The sequence below is a fragment of the Acomys minous genome (assembly GCF_964271855.1).
Source record: "Acomys minous genome assembly, chromosome: 7".
Lineage (NCBI taxonomy): Eukaryota > Metazoa > Chordata > Mammalia > Rodentia > Muridae > Acomys > Acomys minous.
In genome coordinates, this window is record NC_140488.1 from 68876750 (window position 1) to 68898400 (window position 21651).

A 21651-nucleotide genomic window follows, 5' to 3' on the forward strand; every position below is an offset into this window, starting at 1 on the left:
AAATTGCCACCCATATTGGTTTTCCAGTACTAAATGGTCAGCCCTAAAAACATACTAAATGGACTGAGCAGGATGTATTTATAAAAGTATTCATTTATATATTTAAGTGTGAAAAAGAGGTCATGAATTTGAGAGGGAATGGAGAGGGCATAGGAGAGAGCATGTTGTAAATATAGTATACATATATGAAAATTTTAAAATAAAATTTTAAAAAAGTTTTCAGAAACAATATAGACAGATGAAAGGGAAAAATTAATATTTTCCCCTCATGTTCAAAATATGAAAGGTGATTGTTAAAACAAACAATGAGTTGCCTTTGTTAGGAAAGTAGTGATGGGAACAAAGACAAAGTGAACAATTTAGAAGCTGTTGCGTGTGTGGAGAGATTGTTTAGCAGTGAAGAGCACTTTGGCACACACTTTTACAGGGGGATCTCTTTGAATCTGAGCCCAGCCTGGTCTACAGAAAGAGTTCCTGGACAGCCAGGGCTACACAGAGAAACCCTGTCTCAAAAAGTGAAAAAAAAGCACATTTGTTGCTCTTCCAGAAGACCCCAGGTTCAATTTTCAGCACCCACATGGTGGCTCACAGCTCTGTAACTTCTGTTTCTGGTGCTCCAGTATCCTCTCTTGCCTCTGCAGATACCAGGCACATAAGGGGTGCATAGACATGCATGCATGAAGACAGAGCACTCATAAAAGTTCAAGTTTTACAAAACTAGAAGCTATTGAGGTGCTAGAATCTGATTTTGATGACTGATTTGTGGGGACGAGGGGGAAGAAGTCATCAAGAATCACTGAGTCCCAGCTTGGGCAGATGGTTGAAGGAGGTGGTGCCTTTGGTTTCAGCACAAAACTACCAAACATATATTAGGTTGTTTGAGAGAATCTTGAGCTTTTGGTATGTTACCTAATGTAGTGGTCTAATAAAGGGATTTTTTTCCAGGAATCTAAGAGGTAGATTGAATCAGGAGGTAACAGAGTTGATAAGACTTAATGCTAGAACCATGGCCATATGTGGGAGAGAGCAAGCAGTGAGGACCACACTAGGCTAATAAACCAGTCTAGGAAATGCAGTGGAATAGAGGAGAGGAGATGGAGAATGAAAAAGCAGCAGAGATTGGACAGGAACAATTAAAGAAGATCCAAGACTGAAAGAGACAAGAACAATCCAAGAGAAGAATGGTTGACAGGCAAAAATAAAAGCTAATTCAAAATTATATGTTGGAGATGACCAGCAGAAAGACAGTAGTTTCAGAAAGAACAATTGTAGTGGAAGAGAGATAAAATCTTGGTTACACAAAGTTGAGCTATGAATGAGGAAAGAATTTGAAGGTATGTGTCTTCCTGGCATAAAGTTCTGCCTTCTGATCCAGACTTGTATATTTGCCTATGATTGTATCATTTCTACTTAATCATTTCTCAAATCTACTATTTTCCTAATTAAATGCTTGATTTCAGCTTTCTGTATATAGAAAAACATCACCTGATTCTGATCCATTATTTTTTATTTCAGTAAAGAAGAACTCATGCTTTTGTGCTAGCCAGAGTGTCTTTGTTACTTAATTTTTTTTAGCTTCTTGTTTTCCACAAATCTATATTTAAAAAAGATCCTGAGTTTAATTCTTACCCTTTCTGCCACTCGTACCCTAAACCAGACTGTATCATTTTTTATCTGCCCTCTCAGCTGCTACCATTCTTCTCCCACCTCTCAGCTGGTTTATCTGTATCTACCATTGTCCTCATTAGTTGTTTCTCCCCTGGGTAGCCATAGTGGTCATTTTTGAGCAGTATATTATGATTATGTTCATCTTTTGCTTAAAGCAGTTGTTCTCAACCTTCCTAATGCTGTGACCCTTTAATACAGTTCCTCATGTTGTGGTGATTCCCAACCATAAAATGATTTTTTTTTTGCTACTTCAGAACTATAATTTTGTTACTGCTATGAATCATAATGTAAATATATGATATGCAACTCCTGTGAAACTAGTTCAAAGCTTCCAAGTGGCCTCATAGCCCTAGAAGATCCTCTCTGATCAACTCTGCCTATATTCCCAGCCTCTTCTCCTTAATGCACTCCAAAACACAGTGGATTTCTCAGCACATATAGCTCAGTCTTATCTTTAGGTTTTACTTTAGCTATGTCATTCTGCTGGACAGATTTTTTAAAATTTTAATTTATTATAATGTATTCAGATTATATCCCTCTCTCCCTCTTCTGTCCTGTTCCCCTCCCCTAGACCTCTGACAGAAGGGGATCTCTTCCCCCACCATATGACCACAACCTATCAGGTCTCATCCAGATAGCCTGCATCCCCTTCCTTTGTGTGTCACCAGGCCTCCCCACCAAGGGGAAATTATCAAATCTGGGACACCACAGTTCATGTCACAGACAGTCCCCTCTTTTTTCACAACCTTGGAGAATGAGCTGTCCATTGGCTAGATCTGAACAGGGGTCTAACTTTACTGCACACATTGTCCTTGATTTGTGGAACAGTTTGTGCAGCCCTCCCCACCCCCAAGTCCAGATCCACCAGCCTTGATGGTCTCCTTGTGGGGCTCCTGAACCTTCTAGGTTCTTCTATCCCATCATTCTTGATGGACAGATTTTTTCCCCTGTGTATTTTTAGAGCTGGTTCATCTTAGTCATTGACTTTAAACATGGTTTGTTTTCAAGTGACTGTTCCTAACTACCTACCTGAAAGTACTTCAGTCTATCCTGTTACCCCATTGGATCATCCATTATATTTTCATTAAGGCACTTATTATATATGGTATATACATTGCTTACTCCTCTGTTTCATTCTACCTGTAGAGATCATATCTTGCTAGATATTTTATTAGTACCTGATACACAAAAGGAATTCAGCTGCTAGTACTTAGAGGAAATGAAAAATGTCTCATATATTCCTATTATCACATGGTGAGGTTTCCCCCTCCATGTCATTTAGCTAATTATTTGCAATATCTGCAGACTTTCTGTATTAATAAAATACTATTCCGTCATGTGGATATAATTTACCTCAATTATCCCTCTATCTTTGAATATCTAAGTATTGGCTGTTTTGTGTTTTGTTTGCTGTACCTAGGCCTTACACATGTTAGACAAGTACTCAGCAACTGAACTCTATCTCCAGTCCTAATACTTTTGGTACTTTAAGTATCTTCTTCTTACATATAAATCTTTGTGGAGTTCTCTGATTATATACTTAGGATTGACTTTGGCAATGAAAATGGCTGCATAAGAGTATTTTAAAGTTCTTTTATAGGCCTTTTCAAATTATTAGATGTAAGAAGACATTAAGAAAGTCACTATGCTATGGTGATAGGTTATAGTACATTTCCTTAATTCATTCATTCTTACATTAACTCCAGTGACCACATCATGCCTTCTTTCTTTGTAAACTTCAAGATCCCCCTTTCTTAAAGTTGACTGATGATCACTATAGATAGCTGCCTCAGTTGCCATAGACAGTCATTTCCTCCTCTAAAGATAAACTGGTAATGGTTCTAAGAATTAAAGCGAGTCTGCTCTTGTGCTGAGGTGTGTTCCTCCAAGTACCACTATTCCTGTAACATTCTCTTGTACATTATCAGTTTTCTCCTGTGTGCTGAAAAAATTGTGTCAGTGCACAGTCATCCTTAAATCTTTGAAAGCTCTTGTGTGAGAGCCTTTTCCATCTCTTGATGCTCTCATGGTTTTTCATACTGTTTGTGTGAAAGTTTTTTGGGGGGTGTTGTTTATTTGGTTTTAGGCAAGCAGTTAACCACCAGGCTCTGTGCCCAGCATCTTTTCTGACCCCTGTTGACTTGTTTATTTGCAAAATCCTTTGAAATACCCCCCTATTTTTATTAACTCCTAAGTCCTCCTATTTCAGTTTTGTTGTTTGTTTCATTGTTTGTTTACACTTACACCTCTACCTGAATAGAAACTGCTTATTCCAATCATCTGTTCCTAATCCACATTTTATTAAAACTCCCAATAGCATTACTCCTTGCTTCACTTTCTTGATTTGGCTGTTCAAAAATCACATTCACCACTGCCCAAGGTAAGTTCCCTTTACTGTGGTTGTTTCCTTTTGTGGTTTCCAACCTATATTGACTCCAGAAGTAAGTTCATCTCATCTTCTAGCTTTATTTGCATGATGATGCAAATAAACTCTAGCCCTGCCTGTATACCTGAACTGAAGACTCACTCCTATTATTGCTTCTGTTTGGATGACCAAGGGGGAAAAATCAAACGTGAAACAGCGCTCCGTAAGTGCAGGGTTTCTGGTATGTCTGTAAGGCATTTTCTGTCATTCAGATAAAACAGCCTTAGAATGGCATTATGCTTAACCTCTTCTTTCATACACTACATCTGACCCTTTGAAAATCTTTCAGAGGTATTTAGAATCTGTAAAAGATACTTCTTAGAATCTGATCACCTCTTACCAAGTCTAATGTACCTATCTCCACCCAGGTCATCCTTATCTTACCTCACTTATTGCAAAGCTTTTAGTTGGCCTCTTTGTTTGGACTCTTTTCCCATAATGGTTGTGTTTAGATTACCTCCCCCTCCCCCAGGGCCAGGAACCAAACCCAACACATTGTTCCTGTTAGACAAGGACTCTACCACTAAACTGCTGAGCTACATCCCTCAAGGCCCATAAAAGTAATCTTAACACAGCAGCCAGAGGAAGTATTTTAAAAACAGAAGTCATATCCTGTCAGTGTTCAGCTCAGAACTATGTCTTGATCTCTTATCTCCAAGTAAAAACTTAGACTTTTAAAATGTCTTCAAAACCATGTCAGATTTATTACTAGATTTTATTTCTCGTTTCCCCTTTTGTAGACTTTGTTCAGTTGTGTTGACCACTCCCCCTGCCCCAATTTACTCAGAGTCTTTTCACTGGCATTTTTCTGCCTGCTGTGCTAAATACCCATAGAGCTGGCTTTCTTTTGTAGCTAAGATTGAATCCTTTTTATATTTCATATGTTCACTCACGTCTTACTACATTAAAAGGCCTTATCAGGGTCTAAAAATTCAAGAACCACAGTTGCAACTTTTATTTATTTTAAATATTTTAATTTATAAGATTATAATTACATTATTCTTCCCTTTCCATTCTTCCCTTCCCTTCACATCATCTCATATACATCCTTACTCTCTTTCAAATTTATAGCCCCCTTTTTTTAATATTGTCACATCTCCCTACTATTCTCTACCTCCTTTTTTTTTATTGAGACAGAGTCTCACTATGTAGCCTCCACAGGCCTTGAACTCAGAGATTGCCCTGCCTCTGCCTCCTAAGTGCAGGGATTAAAGGCATGTGTCACAACTTGGGCACACCTACCACCTTTACCATTTTTTATTTTAATTGTCTTATTATCAGACTCTCTATTTGGACTCTATTTACGTTCCATAAGAACCCAGGGATTTCTTTGAATTTGCTACTAAATCTCCAGTGCCTAAAATGCTGCTTTGCATTTGCTTATGCTAGGCTCTCAGAGAGAGTGATTAAGTTGAGAGAAAGTCTTTTAAGTATAAAGTATTATTTTTCACTTTAATGCTGTATTTATATCCAGATGTTTCTTTTGTAGGAGTTTTTAATTAGCTAAAATGAACAAAATTAATTAGGCATTGAACAAAATACCTTGAATATATTAAACAAGAAAATGCTTTAATCAGGGAAGCAATTATTGTTGGAAGATAATAGGTATATACGCGAGTGAGAGGCAAGCCTGCAGTACATGCCTGCTATCCCAGCTATTCAGCTATTCAGGAGGATCAGGCAAAAGGAATGAGATTTAAAGGCCACCCGGGGTAACTTAAGGAGAACCTATATCAAAATAAAAAAATAGTCTAAAGGAGTAGGACTATAGATCAATAATTTAACAACCTAGATATTTCATTCAAATGAGCAACAAGTTTTATAGATTTTTAGATACCAGAAATTAAAAATTAAAAATAAGAGATTACCTTGAGCTACAATTGCATTTAGAGCACAGTAAAATAAATAGACATCTATTTAAAAGCTATAATTACATATACTATAAAATACTAGTCATCAATATAGGAAAAGTTATATTACATGTAACAAATACATAGCCATTTAATAAGAAAAAGTCCAAAAATATGTCATACATACATAATATTCAAAAAACTATAAAACTACTTTATGTAATGTAAAGCTAATAGGTTTAATTATGATTTTTCTTTTTATTACATGGTTTTATCTGTAATGTATTTTGATCATATTTTTCCTCTTCCCCAACTCCTCTCAGATCCTCCCCACCTACCTAACTAACATGTTCTTCCTGCCCCCCTCTCTCTCTTCCTATCTCTAAAAAAAAAGAAATGAAAACATTTTCCCATGCAAGTATATAATATACTTCAGTTATCTTCACTTCCTATTACCCACAGTTTTCTTTCTCCTTCCTCCTACTGGTCCCTCCACCAAAATGCCCCCTTCTAATTCCATGTCTTTAAAAACAAATCTAGGTTCTACTTTTCAAAGGAAAAATGAGTTGTTTGACTTTCTGAGTCTAGTTTATTAAACATATTATGATGATGCACACTATGTTTACTTTTGTACAGATGTCATAATTGTATCCTATATGACTGAACTGTATGTGTGTAAAATACCACACATTTTCTTTATCCATATATCTGTGCATAGGTGTCTAAAGTGATTCCATCACTTAGCTATTTTAAATGGTGTCATAGTAAACAGTGTTGTATGCTGGCTTTGAGTGTATACCCAGGAGGAGTAAAACCAGATTATATGCTAGTTCTTTTTAACTTTCTAGGAACTTCCATTTTGCTTTCTAAAAGGCTAGAGTACTCTAGAGTCCCATCAACAGTACATAAGACTTCCTTTCCCTCATATACTCACCAGCATATCCAACCTTCCTTTTAGCCAAACAAACTCAATGAGGTACTAATTTTTTTCCTTTATTGAAAATAGTTTTTTGAGCCGGGCGTGGTGGCGCACGCCTTTAATCCCAGCACTCGGGAGGCAGAGGCAGGCGGATCGCTGTGAGTTCGAGGCCAGCCTGGTCTACAAAGTGAGTCCAGGACAGCCAAGGCTAACACAGAGAGACCCTGTCTCGAAAAACCAAAAAAAAAAAAAAAAAAAAAAAAAAAAAAAAAAAAAAAAAAAGAAAATAGTTTTTTGTACAATATATATCCTGATTATGGATTCCACTCTCAGTTTCTCCCCTCCTGTCCTTCTATCCAGATCTACCCCCTTTCTGTCTTATTAGAAAACAAACAGGCATCTAAGGAACACTAATAAAATAAAATAAAAACAGACAAGTTGGAATAGAAAACAAGCACAAAACAAAAAGAGCTCTCCCAAAAGAAGCACAAGAAACACATATGTTCACACACATACAGGTATACCATAAAAACATAAAGCCAGAAGCCATGATATATATGGAAAGGACCTGTAAAGTGTATGTATGTATATATATATATATATATATAGTGCCTTGACCCAACATTATGAGTCAGAGAACCTCTAAAGATGCCCCTGAGTTTGTTTTGTGTTGGCAAGTGGTTATTGATTGGAGCCAGCTCCTGGTTGGGGATGGGGGCATAGGTCCACTTCTGTCAGCTCTAGGACCCCATCTGGTGGTGACTCATGGAGGCATTGTATTTACTGCCACAGTCTCAATGAGTTCATATGTATGCCAGTCCTATTGTGTTTAGAGGGCCTTGTTTTCTTGGTGTCCTCTATCACCTCTGGCTCTTATACTCTTTCTACCTCCTCTTCAGACAGAGTTTCCTGAACCCTAAGGGAAGGGATTTGATAGAGACATCACATTTAGCACTGAGTGTTCCAAGATCTCTCACTCCCTGCACACTGTCTGGCTTTGGATCTTTGTTTTTGTTCCTGTCTATTGAAGAAGCAAGCTTCTCTGATGATGGCTGAGCAAGGCAGTGATCCATGACTATAGCAGAATGTCTTTATGAGACATTTTATTGCTATGTTCCTTTTGTACAGTGATTCTCAACCTGTGGGTTGAGATCCCTTTGGGGTAGCATATCAGTTATTCAGCATAGAAGATATTTATATAACAACTCATAACACTAGTGAAATTACAGTTTTAAAGAAGCAACAAAATAATTGTATTGTTGGAGTCACCACAACATGAGAAACTGTATTAATGTGTCACCGCATTAGGAATGTTGAGAAGCACTGCTTTAATAGAAGAGTAGTGTTTACTTTTCCCTAGATCACTGGCCTTTCTAGTCTCCGGTTCTTGGCTGGATACACGTGCAGTGTCAGGTATGGGTTCTGTCTCATGCAAATGTACTACATTATACTTCTTAGATCGTGATGGACTATAATTGTAACATCCAATGTTGATTATGTTACCTGTGAATAAAGCGAGAGCACTATTCGAGAAGGTAAAAATTGTCATAAGCATCAAGGGAGTATAATTAAGTGTGAATATACATCTGCATTCATTAATTCAATACCCAGGTATTTGTCTTATGAAAACATTTGTAAAGTATGTAAAGCTGCATATACTAGGAGAGCTATAAAATGCCTATTTTTTTGAGAAATTGGGATCACATTCTTGAATTTCTTTTATTTCTCTACTACCTATTCTACCTTGTTATGTTAGAGGACAACAAAGTCTGAACTATTTATTTAATATTTTTTCTTTAGATTATTTTTCTCTTTTAGCGTTATCACTGGTCTGATGTATTATACAAGGAAAAGGCTGGATTTCTGTTACTTATAGCATTTTCATATGTTCAGTAAAAACATGTATGATCAGTAGTTCTTTTACTGTATGGGCTGTATGATACAGCCCTTAAAATGATGATGTCATTGTGTTTTTAACTTATAGCGATTTTTTCACATGAGAGAAAACCGGATACATAACAGTGTATTCTGTGTGCCTGCTTTTGTTACAAACTATATAACATTAAATGTGTTTATATATTAGGATAGTATATACTAAAATAATAACAGTAAAAATAGCATGGTGATATAATTAGGAGCAATTTTAAACTTTTAACTTCTTTGTATTATACTTTTTAGTCAAGGTCTCACTATGTAGCCCTGGCTGGCCTGGAACATGCTATGTAGACAAGGCAGGCTTCAAACTGAAGAGTCAGCTTGCCTCTGCCTTCTGATTGCTGACATTAAAAGCATGTGCCATATCCAACATACTCTAATTTCTTAAATTGTTAATCCGTGTATATTTTCTAATCACGAAATTAAAAGAAAATAGGATTGTAAGTTATTCCTTCATTATTTTAATCATAATTAGCTATCAAAAGGCCACATAAAAGCTCCTATACACTATAGTTAATTTGGCATCATTTAATTTTAAAAATTATCTGTACTTATTCTCTTTGTCTTCACTGGTGTCTTACTGTGCTGTTGTTCTCCCACACTCTTTTACTTCTGTTTAAAACAGGCCATTCAGAAGGGCAATACTGAAGTTGCAAGAATACATGCTGAAAATGCAATCCGTCAGAAAAACCAAGCAATCAATTTCTTGAGAATGAGTGCTAGGGTTGATGCTGTGGCAGCCAGAGTTCAAACTGCAGTAACAATGGGCAAGGTAAGACTAAGCATCTGTCAATAAAAGTAACACTTGACTGAGTTTAATGAGAGCAGGAAGACTCACAAAAGTAATGAATCTGAGTCCATTGCATGGTATTACAGCGTGTTAAGAAAGGATTTCATGGAAAATTAGACTTTGTGAGGAAAATTATTTTGTCAGTGCACTTTTCAACTGTTTTATTAGCTGATTACTAAGGAAATGTCAATAATATAAAATAGTACCTAGTATGTAAAATAGTACCAAGAAACATAATATGATTTTACTGTTAAGGAAGTAATAAACAAGTTTCCTAAGTTGATATATAAGTGATATATTGAAAAGATTATAAAATTTACATGTTGTTAAATCAGTTTTATATTCCAAATAGGTGACAAAATCCATGGCAGGTGTAGTTAAATCTATGGATGCTACATTGAGGAGTATGAACCTTGAGAAGGTAAAAATATAAACAATTATCTCTATTACTTGATATTCAGATTGCATATTTTCAGGTTACATTTTTCTTATGTTCATATATTTATAGATTTCGGCCTTAATGGACAAATTTGAACATCAGTTTGAAACACTGGATGTTCAAACACAACAAATGGAAGATACAATGAGCAGCACTACAACGCTAACAACACCACAGGTAAGATATTATCTTTACTTAGAATAGAATAGCTGTAGTGACACATGCTTGTCATTATAGTACTCGGCAGCCTGTGCTATGGCGTAAATTCCAGGCCAGCATGGGTTACATAGTGGGAACCCCTCTCAAAACAGAAATCACCCACTTCAAATATAATGGCTTTATGAGTATAAATCATCTCCTTACCTTATAGAAGTGTAGTATATCCCAGATGCAAATAGGCAGCTTGCTATTGCTCTGCCCTCAGCTCCTTGGGAATGTTTTAGAGGATAATGTTACCTAGCACCTAACATGGTTTGGAATTCTGGGGATTCTGTTGGATCCATGTGTAGAATCTAGAGCCTGTTTACACAGTTTGCTAATGCTCTTATTTTATTAAAATTAAATTTAATAGGCACATAATATTTGGGTATCATGTTTTGATACATATATTCTTTAATGCTTAAATATACCTACTCAAACATTTGGTATTTATAAAAGGCTTAAAAATGTAAAATCCTTTAGTACTTAGAAATATACATTACATTATTGTTACCATAGTTATTCCTTGGCACATTAGCATACCAGAAATTCTTGCTCCAGCCTTAACTGTTATGTATTACTAACTTATCAACCATTCCTATAACTCAGTCTAATTCAGCTTCTGACATCCATAACTATAACCTCAACCTGCATTTGTAATATTATATACAGCATGTCTTTCTCTGCCTAGATTATTTCATTTAGCACTTTGTGTTCTAACCTGTTGTCACAAATGATGGATTTTTGTTCTTTGAGTAGAGCAGATAGTATTTTGTATGTAGTACATGCTATTTTTCTATATTCCTTGACTGATAGCTACCTAAGGCTTTTCTATTTCATAGCTCTTGAATGTTATTTCAATGAATATGAGAGTACCTGTCTCTTTACCATATCATTTTAATTTCCTTGGAATATACCGCTCAGTCCAATAGTAGTTTACGATTTTAAGGAGCCATTATACTGTTCTTGCCACACTAATTTACATTTCACCAATAGTATATGCAAGGCTCCTTTTCTCTACATTTTCCTTATGAACAGGTACATTATATCACTTCAAGATGATGCTATGTTTAGTTAGATTTCAGATACACAAGTAAATTGGAAAGATGATCTGGATTAAATAAAGATATTTGAACTTACAATCCTGCTCTGCTCCAAATTAACTTTGAGGACTGGATTAAGATACTACTCTGAGGTTCTGAGGATGTAGTTCAGTTGGTAGAATGCATGTATAGCATACAGAAATTATAAACATTATTCTTTGAAGGCCATTTATCTATTATGAGTAGTGTTTTATCTAGAGAGAGTTGAGGTGTCAAGTTGACAACAGTGGTTTCCACATACTTTGGGTATATGCTCAATATGGGATTGCTGAAACATATAGTTCATCTACATTAGGAACTTTTAAACATAATTTAATTTTTAATAATTTAATCTTCTCTTGTATATTACATCTTGATGACATTTCCCCCTCCCTCCTCCCAATCTCCCCCTCACCTCTGCTCTCCCTCAGATCTACTCTTCCTCTTTTTCCCTTCAGAAAAGTACAGGCCTCCCAGTGATATCAACCAAACATGGCATAGCAAGTTATGGTAAGACTAGGCACCAACCCTTATATCAAGGCTGGATGAAGCAACCCACTAAGAGGAAAAGGATCCCAAGCACAGCCAATAGAGTCAGAGACAGCCCCCAACTGCCACTGTTGAGTGTACCACAAGAACACTAAGCTACAAGATTATAACACAGATGCAGAGGACCTATATTTATTGTGCAAAATTAATTTCATTATGACATTTTTGTTCATATTTTTTCTCATAGTTGCCCCTGTTTACCCCTTTAAGCTATTAAGAATTGACCAGCAATGAACAAGGATAAGCAAGTATCTGTGTATTAGGTTTGAAGTGTTGTCCTGTGGGTATATGCTCAGAGTGATAAACGTAAATATTAAGGTGAATCTATTTCCAGCTTCCCAAAGACCTGCCACACTGTCTTCCATAGTGTCTATACAAGTTGCATTCTGATCATCCATAGATGTATATTTCCCTTACCCCACGTGCTTGTTAACATAAGCTGTCAATTGTTTATTGATTTTGGTCATTCTGACTGGTGTATGATGAAGGCTCAGAGTTGTGTTGATTTTCATTTCCCTGATTGCTAAGGATGCTGAACATTTATTTCAGGCATTTGTGTTTCATCTTTTGAGAACTCTATGTTTAGATCTATACCTCTTTTTAAATTGTGTTGTTTTTGTAATCTATAGTTGCTTGAGTTCTCTATATATTTTAGATACTAGTCCTCTATCAGATGTGATTGGTAAGCATCTTTTCCCTTTCTTTATGCTACTGATTTGACTGAATGATGGTGTCCTTTGTCATGCAGAAGTGTCTCAGGTTCAAAAAGTCCCATTTATATTGTTGATCTTAGTGCCTGTATTGTTGGCTCTTATTCAGAAAGTCTATTTATATGCCAGTGAATTCAAGACTGTCTCACTTTCTCTATTATCAGATTTGGGGTATCTGGCTTTATGTGGAGGTTCTTTATCCATTTGGAATTGAGTTTTGTGCTGCATTATAAATATAGATCTATTTACATTCTTTTACATATAGCTGTCCAGTTTGACCAGCACCGTTTGTTGAAGATGATGTCTTTCTTCCAGTCTGTATATCTGGCTTCTTTATCAAATATCAGAGGCTCATAGCTGTATGGACTTATGTCTGAGTTTTCCGTTCAATTTCATTGATCAACCTGTCTGTTTTTATGCTAGTACCATACTATTTTATTACTATAGCTCTACAGTACAATTTGAGATTGGTGATACTTCCAGTAGGTTTTTTTTATAATTTAGAATTTTTTTAGCTATCCTGGGTTTTCTGTATTTCCATATGATGCTGAAATTAGCCCTTTCAATTTCTTTGAAGAATTGTGTTGCAATTTTGATTCTATAAATTGCTTTTTATAAAATGGGCATTTTTACTAATCCTATCAATCTATGAGCATGGGAGATCTTTCCAATTTCTAATATCTTGAAGTTTCTTTCTTCCAAGACTTGAAGTTTTTGTTATACAAATCTTTCACTTATTTTGTTAGAGTTATACCAAGATATTTTTTGAGGAGATTGTGAAGGGTGTTGTTTCACTGATTTCTTTCTCAATCCATTTGCCATTTGTATATAGAAAGTCTTCTGTTATTTGTGTATTAATGTTGTATCTTGCTACTTTGCTGGAAGTGTTTACAAGTTGCAGAAGTTTTCTGGTATAGGTTTAGGGCCGTTTACATATACAATCATACCATCTACAAATAAAGTTAATTCCACTTTTCCTTTCTTATTTGTATTCCTTGTTCTCCTTTAATTGTACTATTGCTCTAGCTAAGACTTCAAGTACTATATTGAATATGTATGAAGTGAATATCTTTGTCTTCTTCCTGATTTTACTGGAAATGCTTTTGAATTTCTTCCCATTTAGGTTGTTGGCTGTAGGCTTGTTTCTATTTATTATGTTGCTCTGTGTCCCTTGTATCCCTTGTATCTCTGTCTCCAGGCTTTTGATCATGAAGATGGCCTAGATTTTGCCAAACCCTTTTTCTTCATCTAATGAGATGATCATGTGGCTTTTTGTTTGTTTGTTTGTTGTCTTTTGGCCTGTTTGGTTGAGCCATCCCTCATCTCTGGGATGAAGCTCACTTGATCATGGTGGATAATCTTTTTGACTTGTTTTTGTATTCGTTTTGAAAGTATTTGAGAAATTTTGTATCTATTTCATAGTGGAAATTAGTCTGTAATTTTCTTTCTTTGTTGGATTTTTATGTGCTTTAGGGGTCTGGATAATTATGTTATCATAAAAAGAATTAGTAATGTTCTTGCCTTATAATTTAAGAAGTATTGGTGTTAACCATGGACAAAACGGGCAGTCATCATCAAACCCCTACCCAGATCTAGCCAAGGGACAGAACATTCTCCACAGCTAAGTGGAGACTGGGGACTGACTTTCACCGGATCTCTGGTGCCCCATATTTGGCCATGTCCCTTTGTGGGGGAGGCCCAATGGCACTCGGAAGAAGGATAGAGGACTACCAAGAAAAGACTTGATACCCTAGCACCATATTCAGGGGGAGGAGGTCCCCCACAGCCACAGTCATAGGGAAGGGGGATTGGGGTGAAAGTGGGAGGGAGGGAGGAATGGGAGGATGCATGGGATGGGATAGAAAATGAGATGTAATAGGAATTATTTTTAATTTTCAATAAAAATGTGTTAAAAAAAAAAAAAGAAGTATTGGTGTTAATTCTCTGAACATCTGCTAGAATTTGCCCTGAGTCCAACTGCTCTAGGCCTTTTCTTATTGAGATATTTTAATTACTGCTTCTATTTCACTAGTGTTGGTTTAGGTTAATTATGTAATCTTGATTTAGCTTTAGTAGATTTTGACTGCTATTTTACTGGGTATAGTAGTCTGGGCTGGCATCCATGGTCTCAGAGTTTTTGAATATCTGTCCAGGTCCTTCTGGCTGTTAGCAACTCCATTGAGAAGTCAGTTGTTATTCTAATGGCCTGTTACTTGCTCTTTTTCTCTTGCAGCTTTTAATATTCTTTCTTTGTTCTCTACTTCCAATGTTTTGATTATTGTGTCCTTTGCGGTGTTTCTTTTTTGTTCTAGTCTATTATTTTGGTGTTTCTTGTACCTTTATAAGTATATCCTTCCTTAGGTTAGAAAGTTTTTTCTATGATTTTGTTAAAGATATTTTCTGTACCTTTGATCTGGGTTTCTTCTCCTTCCTCTACCCTTAGTATTTGTAGATCTGTTCTTTTCATAATGTCTTAGATTTCCTGGATGCTTTATGCCTACTTTTGTTTTTGTTTGCTTGTTTATTTTATTTAACATTTTATTTGACTGAAGTATCCATTTTTTCTCTCTTGTCTTCAATACCTGAGATTCTTTGTTTAGTACTCTGTCTACTGAGATTTTAGTTTGGCTTTCTACATTTTTCAATTTCATTTTTACTTCAATTTTGGGTTTTCTTTAGTGCTCTTCTTGTCTTGAGCTGCATTCATCATTTCATATTAACATTTGTTTGTGTTTTCACAGACTTCATTAAGGGTTTCATTCATACCCTCTTTAAGGACCTTAAACATATTCATGATAGCTATTTTGAAGTTTTTTCTTGTGCTTGCTGTCCTCTGGGTCCACTGTAGTGAGGTGGCTGGGTTCTGGTGGGGATGTGTGCTTAGGCATCTGGGATTGGGATAACTGGGATTCTAGGTGTTGTTGATAACTGGTCTTTGTTGGATGGGTGTTCTATTCCTTGCTTTCTCTTTCCCTCTCTGAATCTGAGAGAAGTGTGATGGTTGTGGGTTTCCTGGAAGAAAGTACTTCTGTGGCAGAGAGGAATAAATGTAAGCTAGGAAAAAAGGCTAAGCCTAGACTTCAGGAGAGAGCTAAGGGGATCCAGTCCACACCTAGAGATGGGGTCTACAGGGAGTTAGAGGTATGGTAGGAAGAGCTACCCTACAAGTAGGTTACAATAAGGCAAAGAATTATCTAGAGAGATAAAGATGAAAGGGCAAGGGGTGCCCTGGATCAGACCTAGGTGTTAGAGTCAGGAGTGAAGGAAGTTGAGGTGGGAAGAGCACCTCTGAGCAGGTAGTTGTTACTAGGCTGAGGTGAGAATGGAGAGATCACAATGGAAGACAGGAAGGATAGTGCAGTTTAACCACTTGAGTACCTGTCATATGTGGTCACTAGGCATTCTGGGTAGAAAGTATTTTGAGAATTGGGGCCTGACAGAAAATAAAGAGGCTAACATAGAAGCAGGGGTTGTGAAAAGGGTTAATCTCAGCTGGGACCCCTGCTGATTTCAATGATGGAGTCTGGGAATGAGACAGAGGAGTTGCTATGGAGGACAGGAAGGATAGTGAAGATGACCTACCTGCTTTCCATGCTGGTGTGAATACTGGGTTCCCAGTTAAGAGAATGTTTCTAGGCATCAGCTAGTTGACATAAGGAACGTGATTCCCTAGAAGAGGGGTCTGAGAGGATCCACTGGAAGGAAAAAAGCTAGGTCCATTGCAAGATTAGGTGGAGTCTCTAGGGAAGGAAGACAGGGGGAGGAGAAGTCTCTGCAAGTGGTCTGTTACAGAGCAGGGGATGTGACTGGGGAAACTGCAGTGCTGAACAGGAAGGAAAGTAAAGATGGTCTGCCCGTGTTTGTTTTCTTAATGATAGTATTCTCATACAGTTAGTGCTAGAATCTCATGTGGTTTTGATTTGCATTTCTCAACTTAGGATAATGAACATCTTTTCTATACATTTTGGCCATTTCTACTTCTCAAAACTCTGTACTCAGTTTATTTGTTCATTTATTGATTGGAATATTTTTACTGTTTAAGATTTAAAGTTTATATTAATTACCTGTCTGAAACACAGCTGGCCAAAAATCCCTCCCATTCTTCAGGTCATCTTTTCGTTGTTTTGTTTCGTTTCTTCCTTTGCTGTGTAGAATCTTAATTTTCTTGTAATCCTCATCCAGTTCTTGTTACAATTTCCTATTTCAAAAACCCCATATCTATTCCTATAACTTAAGTTTATATTTTTTCTTAACATTTTTACAGTTTCAGGATTCACATTAAGATATATGATGCACTCTGATTTTATTTTATGCCGAATGAGAAATAAGAGTCAGGTTAATTCTTTTAAATGTGGATATCCGGTTTTCCCGGCTTTCTCAGCAAAATTTGTTGAAATATTTCTTTTAATTTATGGTTTGGGGCACCTTTGGAAAATCAGATGGCTAAAGTGGTGTTTATTTCTGTGCCCTTTTTTGTTTGTTTTCTTCTTTCCATAAATACTCTTTATTCTACCATAGGCTCCTTTCAGGAGCCCCTCCTCCCACTCCATTCCCACTCCCTAAAGGGAGGTTCTTGGTGTAAGCCCAGGGTCTCCCTAGCCCCTCCATTCTTTTCTCTTCACAATTACTTTTAGTCCTACTGCCTCCCACTCTACTTCCATTCCCAAGGGACTCTACCATTTGGTGTAGACCCAGGATCCTCTTAGCTCTTTTTGGCTGTCCCTTTCAGCCTTACCTTGTAGTCCATGTGTATTTCTTTATGTCACCTGCCAAGCCGCAGGAACACTTTATACTCAGCACACTGGGCTGAAACATAGTGTCATTATCCTTTTTGTCCTCCATTCTGATCTCTCTGGAATGACTGTTAGCTTCCTGCAAAGCCCCTTTTCCACCCTACCTTTGCTTCTTGAGAACAATATCTCTTGATGGGGACCCTGGTCCACTAGCTTTTCACAGCTGCTCTTCTCAGCCTCTTCTTCTAGCTTTTCTTCATTCTTTTGGGTTACTCTCTGACCCACAAAACTATACTTACTACCAGGGACCCCAAAGCCACCACATTTGCCTAGAATCTAGAGTAGGCAATAGCAACCAAATAACAGAACACTCATGCAGGAAGAGGAGTCCAGATAGCTACACCAAGATACCCTTTAAATATCATAACTCCTAGATCCCAGTGAAAAATCACAAATATGAACAGTTAAGACAAATGTCTACTCCAAAAGCTAGCAACCCTATTGCAATAGGCCCTGAGAAAAGCCATTTAGCTGGAGCACAAAGACTTCAGAATCGTAGAAATGAATATGTTCAAGGAATGTGAGTAAATACATTCATTAAAATATAAATACAAATTGTCTGTGATAAAAATTAAGAAAATGTACACAAATATGTTTGCTTTAGTATGTTTATATATTACAAGTGTCCATGAAAAAGTTACATTGAATGATCTAAATCTCTAGATAACAATAAAATTAAACCTTAGAAGATTAAGGAAGACAAGCTATAGATAATTTTAGGGCACAGTGCTGCTTTAGATATGGATATAAACAAAACCTTTTTATGTTTTTATTATTTTCTGAATCTTTTCTACATTTTGAAAACATTTTTGAAATGGTTAAAGAACAAGAGAAAGTAATGTCCCAATAGTAAGATATTTGGTTCCTTTAAACCACACAGCTTAGTACTGGTAGCACTATGACCCCATTTTAGATCTCCTTCCTGTATGTTCAAAACACTTTTAGTGGCTGTTTAAAAATGAGAAGTGGTTTTTTAATTAAGCAGACTGTATTATTTCCTGAGAACTTGTATACTGTAATAAATGCTTCAATATAGGACTGGGTATGATGGTGTACATCTGTAAGCCTAGAATCCTAAAACCAGTGAATCTCAAGTTTCAGGACTACCTACTTTACATAGTGAATGCCTCTCTCAAGAAATCAACAACAAAATAACCAGAAATCCATGAGATCTGTTCCAAGATCCCTAGTAGACATCAAAACCCAGTGATGCTCAATTTCTCTTCATAGTTCTAGTATGTGCATAGAACATATATACATCTCATATAGTTTAAATTGCCTCTTGATTACAAATAATGCCTAGCACAATGTAAGTACTATATAGTTAGCTTCTAGAATTATAGAAATGATAGCAAGGTGAAAAGTCTGTAAATTACAGGTACAGTTGCTTCTTTGAATGTTTATGTTTTACATTTGGTAAAATCCCTTATACAGTTCTGTACTATAAGTACATACTTAGTTATGAAGATGAGATATGATATTGATTTATGTTCAAAATTTTAGAGTCACCAAGATAGGAAAGATTTTCTCTTCAAGGTTGCCAAATACAAATAGCCAAAGCACTATGAATGTAACATTTATATAATTCCTGATTGTTTTGTGGTTCTTCTTGCTGTATGTAGTTTGTTGCATATATGTGAAATAATATAAATGTATATGTAAAAAAAAAAGCTTAACATTCAGAAAGTTCTCTCTGAAATGATGCAGCGCCCTCTTGTGGCAACAATATTTTTAAAGTTTGTTTTAAAAGTTTTTCAGGGCAAGGGAGGGTTTTTTGTTTGGCTTTGTTTGTGTGTGTGTATGTGTGTGTGTTAGGGGAGTTGTTTTTTGTTTGTTTTGTTGTTTGGTTGGTTTTGCTATTTTTTTATTCACCAAAAGATTTATTAGTTTACTTTTAATTATGTGGGTGTGGGGACTTTGTATTAGTGACAAGTGCCTGTGGAGGACAAAGGCATTATATCCCCCAGGTTTTGGAAATAAAGGCAGTTGTCAGCCTCTGAACATCGTCACTAGGAACTGAACTGCTAAACCATTTCTCTAGCCCCTATTTTAAACGTTGTAGATCAATTTCCCAAGTCAAATCAATCCCAAAACTACCCCAAAAGCTAATCCTACAAAAATACAAATTCCTATTTTCTTATTTTAGAACCAAGTGGATATGCTGCTTCAGGAAATGGCAGATGAAGCTGGGTAAGATGCTGACTTTATGTCCTTTTAAATAGTCTTGCTTTGATATTTAGAGGTCCTAAATGTTAGCAGTATAAGGTTTAGGATGTTGTCAGAGTTTTCTGCCTATTGCATGTGAGGACCTGGACTGAACCATAAACACTACTAAAAATTTGTCTTTAAAACCATTAATCCGGCTTGGGGTTTTGACTCTTTATAGAGTTTGTGTTTCACAGGCTTTTTACAGTTACCCTTTCTATCCATGTTCACAAAGGTATGACTTTTCAAACCGTAATAGGATTTTCTTCAAAATCTCTCGACATAGATTTATTCAGAGTACAATGTTAACAGATGGCTAGAGATGGTCAATGGTTCAAGCATTTGCTGAATGTCCACTATGCATAGCTTCCTTATATCAACATATACATATTTTCTAAAGAGTGTGGAAAAAATTTCAGTGATCTATTGATGTATAAGTCCAACATGAATCCTACAAACTGAATAATACATATAAAGTGTGCAAAGGAAAAAGCAAACAGAAACATACCAGCTGGTCATTTATTTTAAGTAATCAGTATCCTTTTTCATATGGTTATTGGGATATCTTATGCAGATTCTTCAAATCTTTTGTATTTAGGAGAATAACATGACCATAATATCTGTGTTATAGACATCATGTTTTATCAGTGTTAGATCAATAACATAGTAGTAAATAATGAAATGTTTAGAATTAAATCATGGTAATACCTTAGACTTTTCGTTCAAACCTAGATTAATAAAGTGGAGTAAAGTTTACATATTCTGCTTATTTTTTAAAGAAAGAGAAAAATTCAGAGATATTAAGAAAATAGAGTTGATAAACATTACTCAAAGGTCTAAAGTAACTCCTGATTATAATGAACAATGAGGGACATTAATCAACTTTTAAAAACAGTAATGTATAGTTAGTAAATTAAATGTTAAATGTTAATAAGTGTTACATAAGATTTGCAGTGTCTAAGAACAAGGCTTGGAGGCTAACTTGGGAAACATTTGGCTCCGTTAGTATTGTGACAGGCCCATAGGCCAGCACAGGAAGGTAACTGCAAAGGGTGATTTGATCATAACATATAAGAGTCAATCTTAGTAATAAAAGAGTAAGGACTTGTTTCTGATTTTCCTAAAAACTGAATGAGAGTATTTGGACTTAAAAAGATAGTGATAGAGATCCTTAAAAAATGAGTGTTAGCAAATATTATAGCCTTACCTATGATCACTGTTAAATAAAGATTAGTAGGCAACTTTTCATAAGGCTAGAACATAATTTACCAACTTTAGCAGTGTTAACATCTTAGATTAAATAATCTTATGGGTCTTACGCATTGTAGGATGTTTGCCAGCATCCTGGCCTCTACCCACTAAAAACCAGTAGGACTATTTCTCTCAGTTGTGTTAGCTACATATCCAGGAAATATAGCACAACAGATGATCCTTACTTTGGTCCTTTGTTTGGTGCACCAGATCATTTCTCAGTCTTTAATTTGCTTCTCTATTCCAATATTATCATCTATATGGATCACTATTTGAATTCAAGGAAAATACTTAAAAATCATTAGTCACATACCCCAAATCATTTTGAAATATTCAGGTTCTATTTACATTTAAGCATGGTTTTATTTTTACTTAAAGTGATAAAAGGATACAGTGCTCATGTTTCCAGTACCTATTTCATTATTATGAAATGTCTATATTAACATTTATTTATTTGGATTGTTTTTAAATGTATCTTAGGCTTGATCTCAATATGGAGCTCCCCCAGGGTCAAACAGGCTCTGTTGGTGCAAGTGTTGCTTCTACGGAACAGGTAGAGATTGAATTTTATTTTGACTTTCTGCCTGATTTATATTTAAATTAATAATTTAGGAAATATATATTGTATATAAAACATGTATATATTCATATACAAGAAAGCATATTCACCTTTTATAAAGAATATTTTTCTACTATGACACATCATTATAAATGAACAAAATATGAACAGCCGTGAGCTCTGTAATGGTAGGTGTTTTCATTTGCATGTACATTTCATTTTTTATTTTTTTGCTAAACTTCATAGCTGCTGCTCTGTGTTCTTCAGTTTCATTTGAG

General features: G+C 35.9%; 2 protein-coding genes across 3 annotated transcripts in view; one reads left to right on the plus strand and one right to left on the minus strand.

The window, feature by feature from the left end:
• Window positions 1-10560, minus strand: part of TENT5D (terminal nucleotidyltransferase 5D) — a 76424-nt gene extending 65864 nt beyond the window's left edge. Inside the window, exon 1 of the mRNA XM_084789591.1 lies at window positions 10390-10560. The gene's annotated coding sequence lies outside the window, so the exon portion shown is untranslated. The remainder of the gene's footprint in view (window positions 1-10389) is intronic.
• The window catches only part of LOC311601877 (charged multivesicular body protein 1B2), a 44136-nt gene that overhangs the window by 16669 nt on the left and 5816 nt on the right, over window positions 1-21651 (plus strand). For both annotated transcript variants that reach the window (XR_014780674.1, XM_084789596.1), the window contains exons 3-7: window positions 9423-9569; window positions 9940-10008; window positions 10096-10203; window positions 19505-19548; window positions 21295-21367. Coding sequence is in view for 1 of the 2 variants with exons in the window: in XM_084789596.1 (XP_084645722.1) it covers window positions 9423-9569; window positions 9940-10008; window positions 10096-10203; window positions 19505-19548; window positions 21295-21367 (441 nt within the window). In the remaining variant the exon portion in view is untranslated. The remainder of the gene's footprint in view (window positions 1-9422; window positions 9570-9939; window positions 10009-10095; window positions 10204-19504; window positions 19549-21294; window positions 21368-21651) is intronic.